The following is a 21,271-nucleotide window of genomic DNA, read 5'->3' as shown; positions in this document are numbered from 1 at the left end:
TTGACTTTTCAGAGCCTGTCAAGTCCTTCTTTTGACCCATTTTGCCAAAGGAAAGGAAGTTGCCTAATAATTATGCACACCTGATATAGGGTGTTGATGTCATTAGACCACACCCCTTCTCATTACAGAGATGCACATCACCTAATATGCTTAATTGGTAGTAGGCTTTCGAGCCTATACAGCTTGGAGTAAGACAACATGCATAAAGAGGATAATGTGGTCAAAATACTCATTTGCCTAATAATTCTGCACTCCCTGTAATATCAATAAAACTGACCAATTAACTTCAGTATTTTAAGATTTCAGAACTTGTGCAAAATGTATGGACCAAGAAATTGCTATCCCACAGGTCAGCGCCTATGGTGGTAGTAAATAGCTAAACTACTCTCTCGGTACCGGGCATAACAAATTGAACATTTGAGTAGAGTGCTAGTAATAGTTGAAACTGGACGATTCTCAACAGTGCCAACTGTAAATGTCTATTACTAAAGGTCTCACTCATATTGAATAGACAAACAAAGACTCTCTCTGGGGCAAGTAACCGCCCTGAGGGAAGCAAAACTGCAACTCTCAACATCTAGAGACAGCGACTCAGTCCCCTGTCAGCGGTTTCTTCTTTGGATGCTTGCTCTTAGGCGTATCTCGCCAGGGTAACGGCCCAGACAACTTCTCCATATTAGCCGAAGGGAGCCATGAAGGGATATCCAGTGGAGAAATCTCCAGGGCCTCCCATATCTTGGGAAGTTCATCAGGATGGCGTATTACAATTTGTCGGCCGTTAACAGTGGTACTCAAACCAAACGGAAAAAGCCACCGCATGGGCAGCTTCCTCTCCCTTAATTCGGCAGTGAGGGGTTTCAGCGCCTTCCTTTTCGCTAGAGTGCTTGCTGCTAAGTCCTGAAAGAATAGGATCTTGTTTCCCTCAAAGGCGACCTCTCCACTTTCTGCCGCTTTAAGCACTGCAGCTGTATCGAGATAATTCAGGAGGGCACAAACGATATCTCTAGGCGGTTCACTTGCAGCAGGCTTGGGCCTGAGCGCTCTATGTGCTCTCTCAATAATGATGTTTTCGGCCCGCTCTGCTCCCACAAGTGTGGCAAAGATTTGCTTAACACTGTCCAGCAATGCTTCTGCCGCCACTGATTCAGGGACACCTCTTATCCTTACATTTTTCCTCCTCCCCCTATTCTCTTGATCTTCTAAGTGGAGGTGGAGGTATATACTGTCCACTTGGGAGCCTAGTGATCTCACATGGCTTTGCAAGCCCTTACTGTGTTGTACCACCGCAACTTGAAATTCCTCTAGCGCTTCCACTCTCTGCCCCACATGAGTTACCTCCGTTCTGATGGCTGCCAGTTCCGACAACACTGGAGATAAGGCTTGAGCTAGGGACTGTTGTAAAGAATGCTGCAGGAAGGCTCCGGTGATCGGAGCAGGATCTGATTCATCCGGCAGTTCCGAAGGCGCGTGGGAGCTTGCGTCATCCGAATCGAAATCCAGGGCAGCAGTGTGATCTTCCGCCGCCGCCATCTTTCCTCTGACTGCCGGAGACGCCGTCTTCTTGTAGCGGTATTTATCCAGATCTCCGTGCGCCTTCTTTGTTTTTGTCATCTGGGAGACCTCTCCACCTCTCTCCTTGTTGAGTTTGCCCATAGTTAGGTCGGTCAGGGCTGTAAAAAAGCTTTAGATCGGGTGGTGTGGTGAGGAGCTCAGAGCTCACATGTCTTCCACCATGCTCAGTTGGCTCCGCCCCCAGATAATACCCTATTTTTACCACAGAGTAAATATTGTAAAAAAGGGCAAAATAGTAGTACTAAAAATAATGTGCTTTAGTTTGGCACATTCATAATCGAGAGAATAAAGAAAACACTTACATATATCCTCAGCAAAGGCTCTAAAATATTTATAAAACAAAGAGTGGGGGTGTGTTCACATGTAGCTTTAGTGTTTTTTTTTTCCTGCATAATAGTGTTTTTGGGGTAGTTTTTGCACCAGCATGTTTTACCAGACACACAGGTGTTTTTTGGTTCTGGAATTTGACTTAATTTAGTGGCTTTAGTAAATAAATTTGTGGCTTTTTTTTGTCTCTGGATTCTTTGAAAAATAGTATATGCTGTAGCTCTTGGTGTTTAAGGCATTTTCAGATCACCTTCTCTACAAAGAAACAATGCCATGGAGAAAATAAAGAAAAAGTTAGTTGTGTTACACAATGGAGGAGATTTATCAAAACTGGTGTGAAGGAAAACTGGCTTTGTTGCCCATAGCAACCAATAAGATCTCACCTTTCATTTTTCAGAGCTACTTTGGAAAATGAAAGGTGAAATATGATTGGTTGCTGTGGGTAGCTAAGCCAGTTTTCCTTTACAGTTTTTGATGCAGTTTGTGCAATGGCAAAAGTGGACTGAAATTTAATGGGAAATATACATTTCTCTTTCCTGCTGGATATAACTACAAAAAAGGATGCGCGATATCAACTTAAAATATATCATGGAAATAATGAGGAGATCGGAGCCTGTAACTGGCATTTCTGCTGGATTTTCAGCAATTTACGCTCTGATTGGTTAGTCTATACAGACTAGCCAATCAGAGTGATTGCCGGCAAAGTAGCACCCTGTCCATGACAGTGGAGACACAGGTGCTTTGACACTTCTGTATATCACAGCAACGTTAAACAGTTCAAATGTAACTGTATGCCCAGGTGCGCAAAGTTAGTGTTTATCTGGGTGTACAGTTATATCCAGGTGCAGGAAAGGGTTATGTTACATTTACTATAGCTGATCAGAATGTTAAAAACCTGACATGATCAGCAATTTTTGCTGCGTTTTTGTGACGCAAGTGTCACGACTTTAGACTTGAATCACACTAGACTGTTAGTGACAGAAGTAGCAAATTGACAGAAGGAATGGCTAATACAAATAAGTGGGCCAGTAATACTGAGTCACAAAATACCGCTCCAGCAAAGGCAAATACCTCAAACCAACACAATAACCTTCCCCAGCAGCATCAAAAACCACAATGCAGCACATGGGAACAAAATAATTCCTCAGTAGGTGCCCCTCTTTGGTAACCAGCTCCAGCTGCCACCTTTTTTCCTTCTACTCCAGTTGCCTTAGGATGGCAATACAGTTGATTTCAGAAATCAGGAGAGCAACTGTGGTTCTATGAGCATAATTACTTGCCGCCCAGGCGTTAATTAACTCTAGGAATGACAGATCATTAGTAACCTAGCTGGTGGCTGTGAAAAGGGCTCAGGCGGCCCCTTGGGCATCAGTCCACCAGGAAATCACCCTGTAGAGTCTTTGGCCAATGCGCCTTTGCCACAGCGAGAATGGCAAAATGTAGCTGACATGTTCCCTTTAGATAGTTATCAAATCATGACAGATGCAGTATATACACATTATCTTGTCATGTAGCTCCAAGACTTATGGACATTTCATGAAATAAGTAGGGTACTTTAACATTTACCACAAGATATGAATACTGTAGATCAGTGTCATTTACAGATATATCATAAAGTGAAAATTACCTGAAGAGTAGCAATACTGCCTGTGGAAAAGTCTGGAAGTTATTGTTTCGGTTTATTTGTGTTCCATCAACCATAGCAATTTTACCAAAGACCTAAAAAACAGAAGATCATCATGACACAGAATTATAGCAAGCACCAAGGCCCTGATTTATCAACACTGGACAATTTAAGGTTTGTCTTCAAATTTGTGTTTGCGTAAAGGTCCAGCACCAACAACAGCTGAAGTACTACTGACTACAGCCAGGAAACTACAGAAGATATAAGCCAAGTGACCACACCCAGTCAGGGCGTTAACCCTTACAGCACCAGACAGAGGGAGGCTACAACTTAAAGGGGAAGTGCACACACAGGCATACTAAACCACGTAACTGTCAGCAACATCATGCGTGGCAACCATGTCACGGCAATCACCCAGAAGGCCGAGACACTGCCATGCTCTCACAGCAACACATTGCCGCGGGCAACCGCAAGTGTGGCAACAGTGTAACAGCGTACACCATAGGCCGTGACAAGTATATAGGCTTAGAAAGTATAGTTTGTAATAGGATTGAAAACTGGATGAAGGATCATGTCCAGAGAGTTGTGGTCAATGATTCCTATTCAGAATGGTCCTGGGTTATAAGTGGTGTACCTCAAGGTTCAGTGCTGGGCCCTCTATTATTTAATTTATTCATTAATGATATCGAGGACGGGATTAATAACACCATTTCTATTTTTGCAGATGACACCAAGCTATTAAGTACTGTACAGTCTATGGAAGATGCCCATAAACGACAAGCTGACTTGAACACTATGAGTGATTGGGCATCAACTTGGCAAATGAGGTTCAATATGGATAAATGTAAATTTATGCATTTTGGTAGTAATAATCTCTGTGCTTCATATGTCCTAGGTGATGTCTTTTTTCAACCGTATCAACTATTTAACTATTTAACTATGGAATGCACCAATACATGATCATCCTGCCCGCCCCTCTCTCATTTCCATGATGGCTGAGCGGTTAGCAAGCAGAGTGTCAGCACATTGCAGACTTTGTAAAGTGAAAATACAGTACAGTACACTATATAGAGTACTGTACTGTATTATACAGATATCAGACCCACTGGATCTTTAAGAACCACATTGGGTAAAAAAAAAAAAAAATGAAAAAAATAAATAAAAAGTAAAAATAAAAAAACACATTTATCACTGATAAAAAAAAATGCACTACACATATCCTAATATGTGTAGTGCATTTTTTTTTATCGCCACGTCCGTAATAACCGGCTCTATAAAACTATCACATGACCTAACCCCTCAGGTGAATACCGTAAAAAAAAAACGGTGTAAGAAAATCAATTTTTTGTCACCTTACATCACAAAAAGTGTAATAGCAAGTGATCAAAAAGTCATACGCACCCCAAAATAGTGCCAATAAAACCGTCATTTTATCCTGCAAAAATCATACCCTACTTAAGATAATTGCCCAAAAACTGAAAAAAACTATGGCTCTCGGACTATGGAGACACTAAAACATGATATTTTTTTTGTTTAAAAAATGATATAATTGTGTAAAACGTAAATAAAAAAATTGTATACATATTAGGTATCGCCGCGTCTGTAATAACCTGCTCTATAAAATATCACAATTATTTACAACCTGTCAGATGAATGTTGTAAATAACAAAAAATAAAAACTGTGCCAAAACAGCTATTTCTTGTTAGCTTGCCTCACAAAAAGTGTAATATAGAGCAACACAAAAATCATATGTACCCTAAAATAGTACCAACAAAACTGCCACCCTATCCAGTAGTTTCCAAAATGGGGTCACTTTTTTGGAGTTTCTACTCTAGGGGTGCATCAGGGGGGCTTCAAATGGGACATGGTGTCAAAAAACCAGTCCAGCAGGCCAGTTTCTGTCAAAGGAGAGTAGTGGCTGCTCTGTCAGTGATGGCTGCGCTCTGTGGGATGGGTTACCTCGGTGTCAATATGGAAGCACCCTGCTGTTAACTGATAAAACCTGGGGGGCGGAGCTAGCGCCGACAGTGAATGGCTGTGTGAGTGCCTAGCTCCGTGTGAGAAATCGCCCTAACAGCTTGGATTTACAGCTATCAGAAGCCATCATGGTCAAAATCGGTGGATCTAAACCTCAAGAAGGATCGGAGCAACAAAAGGCTGCAGCCACCAAAGGGGAAATGGATAAATTTATCAAGAAGGCTGCCTCGGCGTATGTGGCCAGGGAAGGCAAGATGGCGCCTGTCTCCCCACGCGCAAGCAGCAGAACACAAAACGAGCGGTCTGAGGCCACTGCAGAGGGAGAAGAGGACTTAAATGTTCTCCCCCTATCCAGATCCTACTTTAAAGATACGCTCAGATCTACCCTATCTGCAGCTCTCGACCCCATCAGCTCAGATCTCTCCACGATTAAACAGGATGTCAAACAGATCGGGAGGAGGGTAGAAGCCCTGGAGGACTCTCAAACCGCAATTATAAATCACCAACAAGCGGTCTCACAACACCTGCTAATCGTTCAGACGAATCTTAATGCTCTATATAGTGGCCTGGAGGACCAAGAAAATAGAAGCAGACTAAATAATCTGCGATTCCGAGGAATCCCGGAGACGGTCTCACCCGATGACGTCCCAAATACCGTTATACAGATCTGCACATCCATCTTGGGACCGGATTCGGCGCACGAGGTCATCCTCGAAAGAGCTCATAGAGCCCTGAGACCCAAACCAGCCACTAACGCCCCTCCGAGGGACGTAATCTGCAAGTTCCTGGCTTTCCCGGTTAAGGAAGCCATCCTCAGCAAAGCTCGGCAGACCAGTGAGCTCATATGGGACGGTTATGCAGTGTCTATCTTCCAAGATTTGGCTCAAACAACTCTCCAGAAAAGGAGATCGCTGAAACCACTCACCGATTGGCTCAGAGCTCACAAAACCCAGTATAGATGGTCCTTTCCGTTCGGCATCTCCTTCTTCTATGAGGGTCGTCGGCTGTCTGTTACCTCTTATGAAGACCTGGATCAAGTATATGCGCATCTTAACATCGATCCACTTCCGATCCAAAACTGGGAGACAGTGAGAGATCTTTCCTCCCTTCCGACTCTTCCAGTGATGGACAGATGGGAGAAACAACGCACCCCTAAACCTAACAAGCAAAGAAGAGATGCCTCCTTCTCCACTCTGAGACGCCTAACTATGGAGAACTAAGTATCCGTGGACTTCTCTGGCTTGTTTAATCCCTTATGTGCTTTCGCTATCCCCTATTAGCTGATCCTGCTTCCTTTCCCCATCCTCTTGCTCCCCGTCCCGCTCACTGTCTCCTCTGCTTTCTTTCTCTTCTGTATCTAATATCACTATCTCTCCCTCTGATATATATGATATATATGATATAACCATGTTATAAGTATTGACGTCTTACCGATTATCCAAGGAAGCGTCACCGACCCGAAGATATACCGTTTTCTACCACAGGGCGGCTATCATAATACTCACTACCCCTACAATTGACCTTCGGTCATACTGCGCATGCGCGCATCAGTTTTTACTATTCTGGCCTCAGGCCACTGTTAAATGGTTGTTACCCCTTATGTTCCCCTGTTATTGTGGATGTGATGCATTTTCTTATGTGAGTCGACCTCGCTGCCTGTTATTCCAATGTAGCACTGTGAATGGTTGGGGCTCTCAGATACTCGCAGCCAGGCCGGTCGGGATGCTCCTCTCTTCAGAGAAATGGCTAATTTAAAAGTTGCATCGTATAATGTTAAAGGCCTTAATTCGCCCTCTAAGAGATGCCAAATTTTCTCTTTTATGAAAAAGAAACATGCCTCGGTTTTACTATTGCAAGAAACCCATTTTTAATTTAACAAGTATCCCGACCTGTCTCGCTCTAATTACTCTTTATGGTTTCACTGTGGTTCTAATTCCTCGGCATCCAGAGGGGTTAGTATAGGCTTTAACAAAAATGTCAATTTCCAATACTGTTCCCATCAGCAGGATACTGAAGGTAGATTTCTGTTCCTAAAGGGATATATTGATAAATGTATGTTCACATTCATAAATATATATGCCCCAAACGTCGACCAAGCCTCCTGGTTTAAAGATCTTGTGCCGGAAGTTCTTGCCTTTCAGGAGGGAGTATTGATCTTTGGCGGAGACCTTAATGTCACCCTGAACCCGCTCCTAGATTCCTCATCAAATAAATCCGCCCTCTCTAAACGGGCATTGAGATCAATTACTAACTCATTGGCGGAGCTTAACTTGGTCGACGTTTGGAGATTACTAAACCCCACAGAAAGGGATTACTCCTTTTATTCGAACCTTCATGGGTCATATCAGAGATTAGATTACTTGCTAGTACCCAAAGATCTCATCCTTAACTGCAAAGACCCCTGTATTGGCTCCATCCATATGTCAGACCACGCACCGATCTTCATTTCCATTTCCCTTACAGACCCACCCCCTAAAACATTTAAATGGAGGCTCAATGAGCAACTCCTTTCCAACCCGGAGTACATCTCAAAACTGAACACAGCCCTGAAAGACTTTTTCTCCATTAATGATGGCCCTGATACCTCTCCCAATCTACTTTGGGACACTCACAAAGCCTTCATGAGAGGTCAATTTATCAGTTTAGGCTCATATGTTAAAAAACTACGTTCAATCCAAATCGACACCCTACATAAACAGATTGCGAAATTAGAGGCCCAACATAAGATCACTTTGTCCGAAGTACATTTGAATGAACTCACAAAACTTCGCTCCGATTAAAAGAACCTCTTAAACACCACTTCAGCCAAATTTTTCCTAAATTCCCAATTTAAGTTTTTCGCCCACGGAGACAAGGCCTCTAGATTTATGATGAACAGGATAAAACAGAGGAAATCCCATAACCGCATTGATAAGATTTCCATTGGAAATGGGGACTTTACCTATACAACTGAAGGAATTGCATCCCAATTCCAGAAATTCTATCATAAGCTATATAACATCCCTTCGGACTCCCCGAACACGCAACCCTTTGACCATACTGAGGCAACCCAGAAACTTCTTCTCTCCTTATCCCTCCCCAAACTCAGTGAATCTCAAAGTGCTCTTTTAGAAGCCTCATTTACACTCCAAGAGGTTTTGGAATCTATAAATAAGCTGCCAAAGAACAAAGCCCCAGGGCCTGATGGTTTGACGGCGATCTACTATCGCACATTTAAAGACCTCCTCGCCCCTCACCTACTTTCACTCTTTAACCAATCCCTCAGGGGCGTTCCCATGTCCCAAGACATGACGAAATCTCACATCACAATCATTCACAAAGCAGACAAAGATCCAGCCCAATGTGGGAACTATCGCCCTATATCATTGCTAAACCTGGACCTCAAATTAATGGCTAAAATTCTTGCCACACGTCTTTCCCCACTCCTTCCCTCTCTAATACATAAAGATCAGACCGGCTTTATTGTCGGGAGAGAGGGGAAGGACAATTCAGTACGAGTAATAAACGCCATTTCATACGCGAAGAGACATGCCCACCCCTTAGTCCTTGTCAATACCGATGCCGAAAAAGCATTTGATAGAGTCAACTGGGACTTTATGAGGTTGACTCTGCAGCATTTCGGGGTCCCCGAACCATTTATCCAATCAATTTTTTCTATGTATCGAAATGCCTCGGCATCGGTGCTGGTGAATGACAATTTCTCCCCCCCCCCTTCCCTATCAGGAACGGCACACGACAGGGCTGCCCTCTCTCTCCCCTGATCTTTGTCCTTACTATGGAACCCCTCTTACATTCCCTCCGACAAGACCCTCTGATTAAAGGCTTGCGTATGGGTGGCCACAACCACAAGGTAGCTGCCTTTGCCGATGATCTTTTAATCATGGCAACTGACCCAGCTACCTCCCTACCTCGCATTTACGCTCATTTGGAAACTTTTAGCCCACTGTCCAACCTTAAAATCAATAGAAGTAAGTCACATATATTAGCAATAGGCATGTCTACATTTACTAAGAACAAATTAGCATCAATATCCCCTTTTCAATTGGAATTCACCTACCATCACATACTCAGGAGTTAAAATTAGCCCAGATCCCTCCAATTTATTTGATCTTAATTATACCCCTCTCCTACACTCTATGCAATCTCAAATTGATAAATTGTACCTTCCTACACTTTCATGGTTTGGCCGTAAGAACCTATTCACTTCATTGGTTATGCCAAGGCTCAACTACCTCCAACAGGTCCTCCCAATTCCCACCTACTTCCAATCCTTCAACAGACATATACGTAGTTTTATTTGGAACAAGAAGAAACCTCGTATAAGCTATAGTGTTCTTCAGAGACCAAAAACTGCGGGAGGTATAAATCTTCCAAACCCAGAGATGTATAATATGGCCTGCTTACTATCTAGAACGGTAGACTGGTTTAGAGAGCCTTTATCTAAGTCCTGGGTAGAGATGGAATCTTCCACTTTCTTATCCTCATTTAGGATCCTTCTAATTCTCCCCGCCAGACCACAAATATCTCAGGTTCGACAGGACCCAGTCATTACAGCTACACTAAATGCTTGGAAAAAACTACAAGAATCGAACCTAGCTGTTCCCTTACCCTCCCCCATCATACAAGTGAAAGACCTTTTCGGATTGGCACCGAAGGAACTTGCACAAAGCATCCCACTCTCGCTTAGAAAATCCTCAACCCTGGTAAGGTCCCTCTTTAAAGACGACGGCAATTTGAAAGACCAACATGATATCGTGAACCTTCTTAATATTAACATTCCCCCTATGTCCATCATGGCATTTATTCGCTCCTTTATATCTAAACATATTAGGCTTAGCGATTTACTCAGGCCTCTGTCGTGGTTTGAGAGCCTCATCAATATCGACCCACCACCCCGTAAACTTATCTCTCTCATCTATAGGAAACTTATGCTCCCTGTTAATATGCCCAATCCATCCTTTATTGGCTCTTGGGAGAAAGACCTGGGTTCCCCATTTACGGTAGAAGACCGTTCCCGTATACTTTTTGAACCCCACTCTTCTTCCAGGTGCGTCAGAATACAGGAAAACGGGTACAAAATCCTCACCAGATGGTACAGAACCCCAGACATAACATGCTACTTTTCATCCTCTGGATCTGACGTATGCTGGAGATGTGACGCTGAGAAAGGGTCATTTTACCATATTTGGTGGACATGTCCACTAGTAACGAAATGGTGGTCTGACATATTTAGACAATGCAATCTAGTATGTAAGTCTTCCATCACCCCTTGCCCTAAACTGGCTCTCCTAGGCCTACATACCCAAATACCTGGCTCTTTATCACTGCAGCTGTTCAAAAAGCTACTCTCTGCAGCCCGACTTCTCCTGCCTAAATATTGGTTGTCACACGATCTCCCCGCTACCGAGCATTGGCTTAACAAGATTGACTCCATTTGCAGGTTTGAGGAGATGTCGGCGTGGGAGAACAGATCCTACCGCAAATTTATAGCAGTATGGAAACCCTGGCGGGACTTTAGATCGCCTCACGCAGGATAGTTTATCTTGTGAACCATGATTAACTGATTGAATATGTACCACAACCTACTCACAGTAGTTTTTCTTATGATGTAAAATGTAACCATCCACATGTTTACGTTCATGTTTCTGTTGATTATGTAATTGTCACGTCCGTGACTATGAGATATCAGGTGTGGCGCTTTGTTGTGTCTCACACCGATTGTATGCAATCATATTAACCAAAAAATTAATAAAAATATTTATAAAAAAAAAAAAACTGTCCAGCAAAATTTGCCTTCCAAAAACCGTATGGCATTCCTTTCCTTCTGCGCCCTGCTGTGTGCCCGTACAGCAGTTTACGACCACATATGAGGTGTTTCTGTAAACTAAAGAATCAGGGCCATAAATATTGAGTTTGGTTTGGCTGTTTACCCTTGCTTTGTAACTGGAAAAAAATATTAAAATGGAAAATCTGCCCAAAAAGTACAATTTTGAAATTGTATCTCTATATTCCATTAATTCTTGTGGGACACCAAAAGGGTTAACAAAGTTTGTAAAATCAGTTTTGTATACCTTGAGGGGTGTAGTTTCTAAAATGGGGTCACTTTTTTGGAGTTTCTACTCTAGGGGTGCATCAGGGGGGCTTCAAATGGGACAAGGTTTCAAAAAAACAGTCCAGCAAAACCGTATGGCATACCTTTCCTTCTGCACCCTGCCGTATGCCCTTGCAGTAGTTTACACCACATATGGGGTGTTTCTGTAAAGTACAAAATCAGGGCCATAAATATTGAGTTTTGTTCGGCTGTTAACCCTTGATCTTCTATTCATTCTTGTGGAAAACCTAAAGGGTTAACAAAGTTTATAAAATCAGTTTTGAATACCTTGAGGGGTGTAGTTTGTAAAATGGGTTCATTTCTGGGTGGTTTCTATTATGTAAGCCTCACAAAGTGACTTCAGACCTGAACTGGTCCTGAAAAAGTGGGTTTTAGAAATTTTCTGAAAAATTTCAAGATTTGCTTCTAAACTTCTAAGCCTTGTAACGTCCCCAAAAAATAAAATGGCATTTCCAAAATGATCCAAACATAAAGAATATGGAGAATGTAAATTAATAACTATTTTTGGAGGTATTACTATGTATTATAGAAGTAGAGAAATTGAAACTTGGAAATTTGCAAATTTTTCAAAACTTTTGGTACATTTTGTATTTTTTTTATAAATAAAAATTAATTTTTTTACTCCATTTTACCAGTGTCATGAAGTACAATATGTGACCCAAAAAAAAAAAAAAAATGGCTTGGATAAGTAAAAGCGTTTTAAAGTTATTCACACATAAAGTGACACATGTCAGATTTGCAAATAATGGCCTGGCCCTTAAAGGGACACTGACAGGGCCAATAAGCATATTGAGGTCTATATATGTGACTACAGGTCTTATACAGGGTATTCCAATCATATAAGTATCCCCCCTGTCCACATTATACAAACAGTAAACTTTAAGTTTTATAACCTGCTCCAAGGTCTGCAATCTGCCCAAGGGGCGGCGTTTCACTTCTTTTGCGCCCAGCCAGCCTCCCCAACTGCTGATTTGAAGCGCCGCCCAGCTCATGAATATTCAGTTTGCTGGGCGGCTTCTGCGGTCCCCGCTCTGAAGCGCTTTGCTTAACAGTGCCCTGCGCATGCGCCGGATCTTGTGAAGTCGGGGACAGTAAGCGCCGCCCAGCGAAGTGAATATTTGTTTGTTTTTTCCTCTTTGTGGGGGGGGGGGGGGCTGGCACTATGGGGGGGAGATCTGGCACTATGGGGGAACTAGCACTAAGGAGGGGCACCATGGGGGAACTAGCACTATGGGGAGGCACTATAGGGGGAGCTGGCACTATAGAGGGAGCTGGCACTGGGGGGAGATCTGGAACTGGGGGAGATCTGGCACTGGGGGGAGATCTGGCACTATGGGGGGAGATCTGGAACTATGGGGGAGCTGGCACTATGGGGCAGCTGGCACTATAGGGGGAGCTGACACTATAGAGGGAGCTGACACTATAGAGGGGACTGGCACTATAGAGGGGGCTGGCACTATAGAGGGGGCTGGCACTATGGGGGGAGATCTGACACTATGGGGGAACTAGCACTATGGGGGGGCACTATAGGGACAGCTGGCACTATAGGGGGAGCTGGCACTATAGGGGGGGCTGGCACTATGGGGGAGATCTGGCACTATGGGGGGGCTGGCACTATGGGGGAACTAGCACTAGGGGGAGCTGGCACTATAGGGGGAGCTGGCACTATAGGGGGGCTGGCACTATGGGGGGGAGCTGGCACTATGGGGGCATTTCTTACTGGCACATTATGGGGGGGCACCATGGGGGAGAGGAGCACTATGGGGGTATCTAGGGGCTCTAAAGAGTTTTTTTTTTTAATTATTGGCACATTCTGGGGGGCACTATAGGGGAGAGCAGCACTATGGGGAATCTGGTGTTACTATAGGGGCATTATTTGGGGGCACTATGGGGAAGTGGGGGCTCTAAAGTGGTCTTTTGTATTGGAACATTATGGGGGGCACTATGGCATTTGGTGGCACTAAGGGGGCATTTTTTACTGGCACATTATGGGAGGCACTATAGGGGAGAGCGGCACTATGGGGGAGTGGAGCACTATTGAGGCATATGGTGGCACTAAGAAGGGGCATTTTTTACTGGCACATTGTGGGGGAGGAGCACTATAGGGGCATCTGCTGGGGGCATTTTTTTACTGGCATATTATGGGGGACACTATGGGGAAGGGGGAGAGGAGCAGTATGAGGGCATTTACTGGGGCACTATATGGGGGTATTTTATACTGGCATACATTATGGGGACATTAGCTCAACTGTGGGCACTAATTGGGGGTATTTCATGTACTGTCATATTATAGGGAAAATTAGTACTACTAGGGGGTATTATGGGGAGCTTTACTACTACTGGGGGCTATGAGGAACATGATTACTAGGGCACTATAGGGGCATTATTACTACTAAGTGGTGGGATTTTGGGGAGCACTGTTACTTTGGGGGCACACTGGCATAGTATCAGCTTAGAACAATTATTTTTGGGGGACATTATCTTTATACTATTAGTGTCTGGGCGCAGTTATTTTTATTTTTTAGAACACTGTGTGCCAATAATTGTTTAAGGGGCACTATCTGTGTGGTAGAAGTATTCCCAGGGGTACTGTTTCTGCAGTATAGTATTGGGGGCACTATCTGTGTGGTAGTAGTATTTCCAGGGGGACTGTTTCTGCAGTATAGTATTGGGGGTGGAAGGAAACTAATGTCTGTTTCTCAATCTCTGCAGAGACGGGAGATGGCAGAAAAATCATCATGGCGGTCTGGTCTGAATGGAGAAGATGAGGAAAGAGAACGTCTACATCAAAGGTGACATCACTGGATGTAAGAGGTATGTGGTGCTATGTAGAAGAGGAGATGCCCCTTCTGAACCACTGATCACCCCTAATCACCCCATATAGACTCCCTGATCCCCCCCCTATCATTGATCACCCCCTGTAAGGCTCCATTCAGAGGTCCGTATGATTTTTACGGATCCACTGATACATGGATCGGATCCGCAAAACACATGCGGATGTCTGAATGTTTTGTAATAAATATTATTGAAAACATTGAAAAAAGTTTGTGCATGTTTTCTTAACTTTCTTGGGGGGGGGGGGGGGGGCGGTGCCAAATAAAGGGTTCGCCCCGGGTGCCAAATGCTCTAGGTACGCCCCTGCGAGTAGGTACCCAATTGCAGTCAGTTTTGAATGCGATTGTGTTCCGTTGTTCAGTTTTTATCGCGAGGGTGCAAAGTGTTTTGCACGTGCGTGATAAAAAACTGAATGTGGTACCCAGACCCAAACTTTTTCACAAAAGTTCAGGTTTGGGTTCAAAGTTGTGTAGATTGTATTATTTTCCCTTATAACATGGTTATAAGGTAAAATAATAGCATTCTGAATACAGAATGCATAGTACAATAGGGCTGGAGGGGTTAAAAAAATAAAATAAGATAATTTAACTCACCTTAATCCACTTGTTTGTGCAGCCGGCATCTCTTCTGTCTTTTTCTTTGAGGAATAGGACTTTTGATGACATCACTGCGCTAATCACATGGTCTATCACATGATTTTTTACCATGGCGATGGATCATGTGACGGACCATGTGATGAGCGCAGTGATGTCATCAAAGGTCCTTTTTCTGTGCACAGCAAAGAAGAAGACAGAAGAGAAGCCGGGCTGCGCGATCAAGTGGATTAAGGTGAGTTAAATTATTTATCTTTTTTATTTTTAACCCCTCCAACCCTATTATACTATGCATTCTGTATTCAGAATGCTATTATTTTCCCTTATAACCATGTTATAAGGGAAAATATTAATGATCGGGTCCCCATCCCGATCGTCTCCGAGCAACCGTGTGCGAAAATTGCACCGCATCCGCACTTGCTTGCGGATGCTTGCGATTTTCACGCAGCCCCCTTCACTTCTATGGGGCCTGCGTTGCGTGAAAAACGCTGAATATAAAACATGCTCTGGGGACAGAGACAAGTCAGTGTGAAGATCAGTAAGTAGACTGATACTGAGAGAGTGAAAAGGTGCTGATCCAGCACTGCAGCTCTGAAGAGAAGTTTTAGCCTATAAAGGGACAAATTTAAATTCATCCAAAGGATAAAAGCCGTAAACCAGGCATAAGGGACCTTTGGGATATCCATAGCTTCCGGCAACCTCACCAAGATTCCACTGAAATAACCCACTGCTCCAAAACCAAGAAACCTAAAAAGCCTAGAAACAGTGGATTTGCAGAATTAACTCTGTAACATCTAGAGACTGCATATTTGTACTGCTGCAACCAAAAGACATCTAAAGTAAAAGTTGTGAGTGATGGGGTATAAGTAACTCCATTTTGTCTGTTTTAGCAACGTGTATTACGATTACATCTGGCCAGTGCACTGTTCCAAGATCCCCCTTCTCCCCTTTGTGGAATTTGAGAAACGTCCTGTCCAGTTTAGAAGAGGCCCATACATGCCTTTGTTTAAACAGTCTTACTTTACAAGGTTATTCTCACTCAATGCATACTAGCCCATGTGTCTATACCTGATTGGTTAACTGTTGTTACTATGAGTCATCTATTTTGTTAATGCAGAGCTCATGTGTATTCATGCTAAATGCTAACATATGATTAGATGTAAAGGAGGGTCAACCCTCCCCTATATTAAGTGTTTGCAAGCAGTAATAAACAGAGTGAATTAGAACTAGACACGTGCTTGATGTTCAATCTGATTCATTCTCCTGGTACCAGAAAAGGCTTAATTCAAGCTTACCACCGAGGTCTGGTGTCAGGGACACTATAGGCAAAAAATCAAAATTGCCTTACAGCTTTGGGGGCTCGTGTCCGGGATCGAGAGGGCCATCCTCAGGTCTGCTGTGAAAGACATCAATTCTTGTCCTCCCTCAGATCCGAGTGCACTCACCACGTCTCGACCCAAGTAAGTTGAACCATCTATTTATGATTTCGGTAGATTGCAGTGTCAGGGACACAGGCAAAAGCTCAGAGAGCTAAAAGGTGATTACAAAGGGATTCTGGGAATCCATTTCACTGCAGGTAGATATAAAGTGCACTAAAGGAAAACTGTTCAGGGAACAGAAGGTTACACGCTTGGATTAACTCATATATATATATATATATATATATATATATATATAGTATAAGTATTTTAGAAGTGATAAGATTATCTGTTTGTGTGAAATACTGACCGGGTGGTAAGTGTACGATCACATCCCACTGTTATTGTCAAATTTATGTATTTTAGGTTAACCACTGTTAATGTGTAAAATTGTTTGTGTTGTGGAGGACTGCAAGACGCCCCATTTTTTCAGCTAGGATCTGTGATCTGCTGACCCGTAAGATTTGAACGCAAGTAGTGGTCCGAAACAACAATAGTCAAGAGGGGTTCAAAGAGTATAGAGAGACATTAAGATACGAATCAGCTGATCAGTTGACAGGTCTTGTCCGTGCCTTCACAGTTCAGTACAGCCAGTCCTGACAGCGATTGTCTCACTTATTCTTTGAACTATAAATGCTAACATGGGAGGACAAGGGTCTAAAACTAAATTCCAAATTCCCTAAACCAGAACCAGGTAGAAACTTGCAAAATCTATGTAGCTCATGTTAGTCCAACAAACTATTACCTGATCAACTCGTGGGTAGATAATCTAGCAGGCTGGACTGAGGTAATGGAAGCTGCAGATCCATTCCCCAGGGACGGTGATAATAGTATTTATCATATGGATATGTTCAAAGGACTATGTCTAGGTGATAAAACAGCCTGGCCGCATTTTGATGCTGATCCTTCCTGGGACATGGAGTACATGTCCAGGGGAGGAGAACAGTGGCTGGAGATAGCCCCCCACTGGTATGATTCAGGTAATAGAAAAAAGAATAAGAATCTAAAAAGTCCCAAAAATGATAGGACTCTACATGAAATAGAACAGGAGGTAGGCACAAAGAAGAGAAGTCAGAAATCCCCTCCACCTTATAATAAATCCACCCCCACGGCACCTCTGTATCCAGTTCTGACTCAGATTGAGGAAGATGCTGCAACAGCGGTTATACCATTAAAACTAGAAGAAAAATACTGACCCACCCACGCCAACATTTGGAAACATAGTGGAGCGCGGTCTAATTACTGGTACACCGCATACTAGTTATAAAACACGCAGTACAAGTAGAATGAAAGATGAAACCGAACAGGAAGAATCAAAAGAGGGAGTCCAAGTAATCGCTCCCTTTCTGACAGTAGGACAACACTTAGTAAAAAAGCCCATAGAAATAGAGGATCTCAACAAAATTATTAAATATTGTCCCAAACCTTCCATAGCCCCACTGGGGACTATTACATACTGTGAGACAGTGACAGGTCTCACTCAGGTTAGAGGCAAGGAAGGGGTGGATAGTTCGGTCCACACCCCTGTTCCACCACAGGTGAGAGAAGCTGGAGTAATCAGCCTGGCACAAAGCACCTCCCAGAGTTTCAGAAAGGGGGGAGTGTGGTACCTGTGGACAGAGGCCTGGAGGCTCTGTCTGTGTGGTCTCAGCTGGGCAAGGCTGAGGAACCACAAAGCTGGGCGATAGCCGGGAGTTGGGGGACGCAGCGACGCCTGGGAGGGTCGTAGGGCCATAGTCAGGCAGACTACTGAGCCCCAATCCCCCACAAGAAATACTGAACTGGAGACAGTGGGCGTACTGTGCTCTGTACAGCCAGGAGGCTGTGGGACATTGGCTGACATAGCCGCACGAGCTCACAGGGTGTGAACTGGGACCTAGGTGAGTCAGGAAACTTTATGTGTAGTCAGAGCCTAGACGGGCGAGTGTTTATTATTTTGTCATTTTATTGTTGCTGGTGTTGAACAATAAATACACTGTTTGGACCTGAAACTTGGTGTCCTAAAGGCGTATCTGTGAGAATGACCCCCGGAGAAGAGCTAACCCCCCACAATACCTAAAAAAAAGCCTGTAGAGGGCGCAACTATACACAGGAAAGTTTAAGGCTTATCCTGGATGGTATTATAGGGACACACACAACATGGGATTGGGAGAAGTTCAAATCCATATCTATGATTGCACAACGCGGTGATGCTCCAGATTATATATCTAACACATGTGGGGATTCCCTCTGGTAGGTAGGGTAAGCGGATGCAGTACAGAGGCAAAAACAAGGTTGTAAAGCAAAAGTCAGTGTTTATTCACACAACAAGGAACAAAATAACACAAACACTTGGCAGAGTCCTGGTGTTAATTCACACCACAGGAATTCCTCCGTGGTTTTTCACAAAGCAAAAAGTCCAGCAAACTCAAACAAACATGTCACCTGGATATCCACAGCAGGCTTTTAGGGTGCCTGGCTTCCAGCTGGTGGCTCTCATGCAGCTCCTAGAAACCCAGAGCCTTCACAGCTCCACTCTCACTTGGAGGAACATACCACACCCAGCTGAGCTTTTAAACCCCAGCCCAAAACCTGGCCTGGACGTGGGGAACAGCCACCCACCCTGCTCTTTGGCTGCTCCCAATAAGAACCGGCCCGGATCGGCTTTTCAGCCACACTAAGAATAAACAGCGTCAGCGAGCACTAGCTGCGGCTGACACATAAAATAACCAGTTCTTATCTCACCGAGGCCAGGAACCTCGGTGACACGTACCTTTCGTCAATGACGGACCCTTGCGCCTCCGTCAATGACGGACCCTTGCGCCTTTCTACACACAGAAGAGGGTCAGAAAAGAATATGGGGGGAGATTGAGAACCATATGCATGAGGTATTCAAAGAAAAATCTTCATTGCCCGTAGCAGTGGCCTGCAAAGAGAAATCTGCTGAAACAGTCACTGAATTCTGGAAAAGATTCTGCTGGAAGACTGAGGCCGGGCTACCTGTGTGTGACAATGATAGTTTGATTATATCCACATTTGTGAACAATTTGTCAGACAAGTTGATCTTAACTGTGAAACAAAATGTGTCTTCTTGGACCTCAGATACATCTGACAATTTTGAGAAACATCTCTTTGAAAAGGAAGCAGCTGGATGCTTTGAGATAAGGAAAGCAACATCCCCCACACACACATATAGTGGTAGAGGAAGGCGCAGAGGGGTAGAAATAACAGCAGACCCTACAATGGAAGACAGGACTCATTGCCAAATAATTGTTGTTATAACTGTGGAAAGGAAGGACATTGGGCACGGCAATGCCGCGCACCAAGAGGAATGGGAGGGGTCAGGACTACCACACACAGAAACCTGACACTCAGTCACAAAATAATCAACCAAGTCAGATAAACAACAGACAAGGTTCACAGGGCCACCCTAGATTCCCATTAGACTGGCACCAGCAAAACTCATACTGAGGATGCCCGGAGTGACAAGCCCCAACTTTCACACAGGTCACCACACATTGGAAGGACACACGAGCAATTTTACTCATAATAGGAGGACAAAAAGTGGGGTTTCTGATAGACAGTGGAGCTACTTGTAGTGTGTTAAACAGCCCAATGTAGAATGGGCCTTTAAGGAAGTGTGCGCCCTCTATGGGAATAAATGGGGTGCTGACAAGGACATACAGAACAGATTCCTTACCAGTAGAAACCATTGATAGGGAATACATTAAAGATCATGCTTTTAGCATCATACCTGAATGTCCTGTGAGTCTTCTGGGAAGAGACTTATTCATTAAGTTAGAATTGCAAATCACTGTTGAGAACAATGGCATCAGTGCATACTCTGATGCTTTGCCCATAATAACCCCCACACCTCTGATCTTTACAAAATTACAAGATCACTCAGAATTAGAGGATATAGACCCATAATTATGGGAAAAGGGGGACTGACACAGGATTCATTGACTGCACACCATACAAAGCAACCATCAAAGAAGGCAGTACACCTGTATATCAGAAACAATACCCACTGTCAAAAGAGAAACTTGATGGACTTAAGCCAATGATAGAAGAATTCCTACAAAAGGGAATCCTGGAAGAGGTGATTTCACCATACAGCACGCCTGTGAATCTAGTGACAAAGGCAGATGGTACTACCCGCTTTGTACAGGATTTAAGGGCAATAAATAATATAATTGTGCCTATTGCTCCTATTGTCCCAGATGTCACCTCACTTCTTTCTGCAATTCGTGCAGACACTGTCTATTTCAGTGTGATAGATCTGAGAAATGCATTATTTTCTATCCCAGTTGATAAGATAACCAGACTACTTTTTGCTTTTTCCTTTGACGGACGTAAACTGACCTGGTGCAGAATGCCCCAGGGATATGCTGATTCACCTGTAGTGTACAGCATAGTCTTCTAAGCCACGTTAAAACCATGGTACCCCCCCCCCCAAGGTTCTGTGCTGCTGCAATATGTCGATGATTTGTTACTGTGTAGCGTGTCAGCGGAGGCCAGCATTCAGGATGGTTTATCACTGTTAAAATGGTTGTCAGGATGTGGTCACAAAGTGGCACTTAAGAAAATGCAATGGTGTAAAATGTAGGTTGAATACTTGGGCTTTGTCCTCACAAAAGGTGAAAGGAGAATCAGCGCAGAATGAGTCCAGTCTATTGCGGGTTTGGTCACCCCGCACACCAAGAAAGAAATGTTATCTTTTCATGGTATGATAAACTACTGTAGACAATGGATTCCTGATTGCTCCTACCATGACAATGTTTTGAGGCAAGCCACTCTGGATGAAAATCCAGATTTGATTAAGTGGTCTTC

General features: G+C 43.7%; 1 protein-coding gene across 4 annotated transcripts in view; it reads right to left on the bottom strand.

Moving 5' to 3' along the window:
• CACNA1S (calcium voltage-gated channel subunit alpha1 S) overlaps positions 1–21,271 on the bottom strand; it is a 1,015,758-nt gene that overhangs the window by 306,468 nt on the left and 688,019 nt on the right. For all 4 annotated transcript variants that reach the window (XM_044287793.1, XM_044287791.1, XM_044287794.1 and 1 more), the window contains exon 32: positions 3,527–3,618. In XM_044287793.1, the coding sequence (XP_044143728.1) occupies positions 3,527–3,618 (92 nt within the window). The remainder of the gene's footprint in view (positions 1–3,526; positions 3,619–21,271) is intronic.

This window comes from Bufo gargarizans, chromosome 3, assembly GCF_014858855.1.
Source record: "Bufo gargarizans isolate SCDJY-AF-19 chromosome 3, ASM1485885v1, whole genome shotgun sequence".
Taxonomy (NCBI): domain Eukaryota; kingdom Metazoa; phylum Chordata; class Amphibia; order Anura; family Bufonidae; genus Bufo; species Bufo gargarizans.
This window is presented reverse-complemented; position numbering and strand designations above follow the sequence as displayed.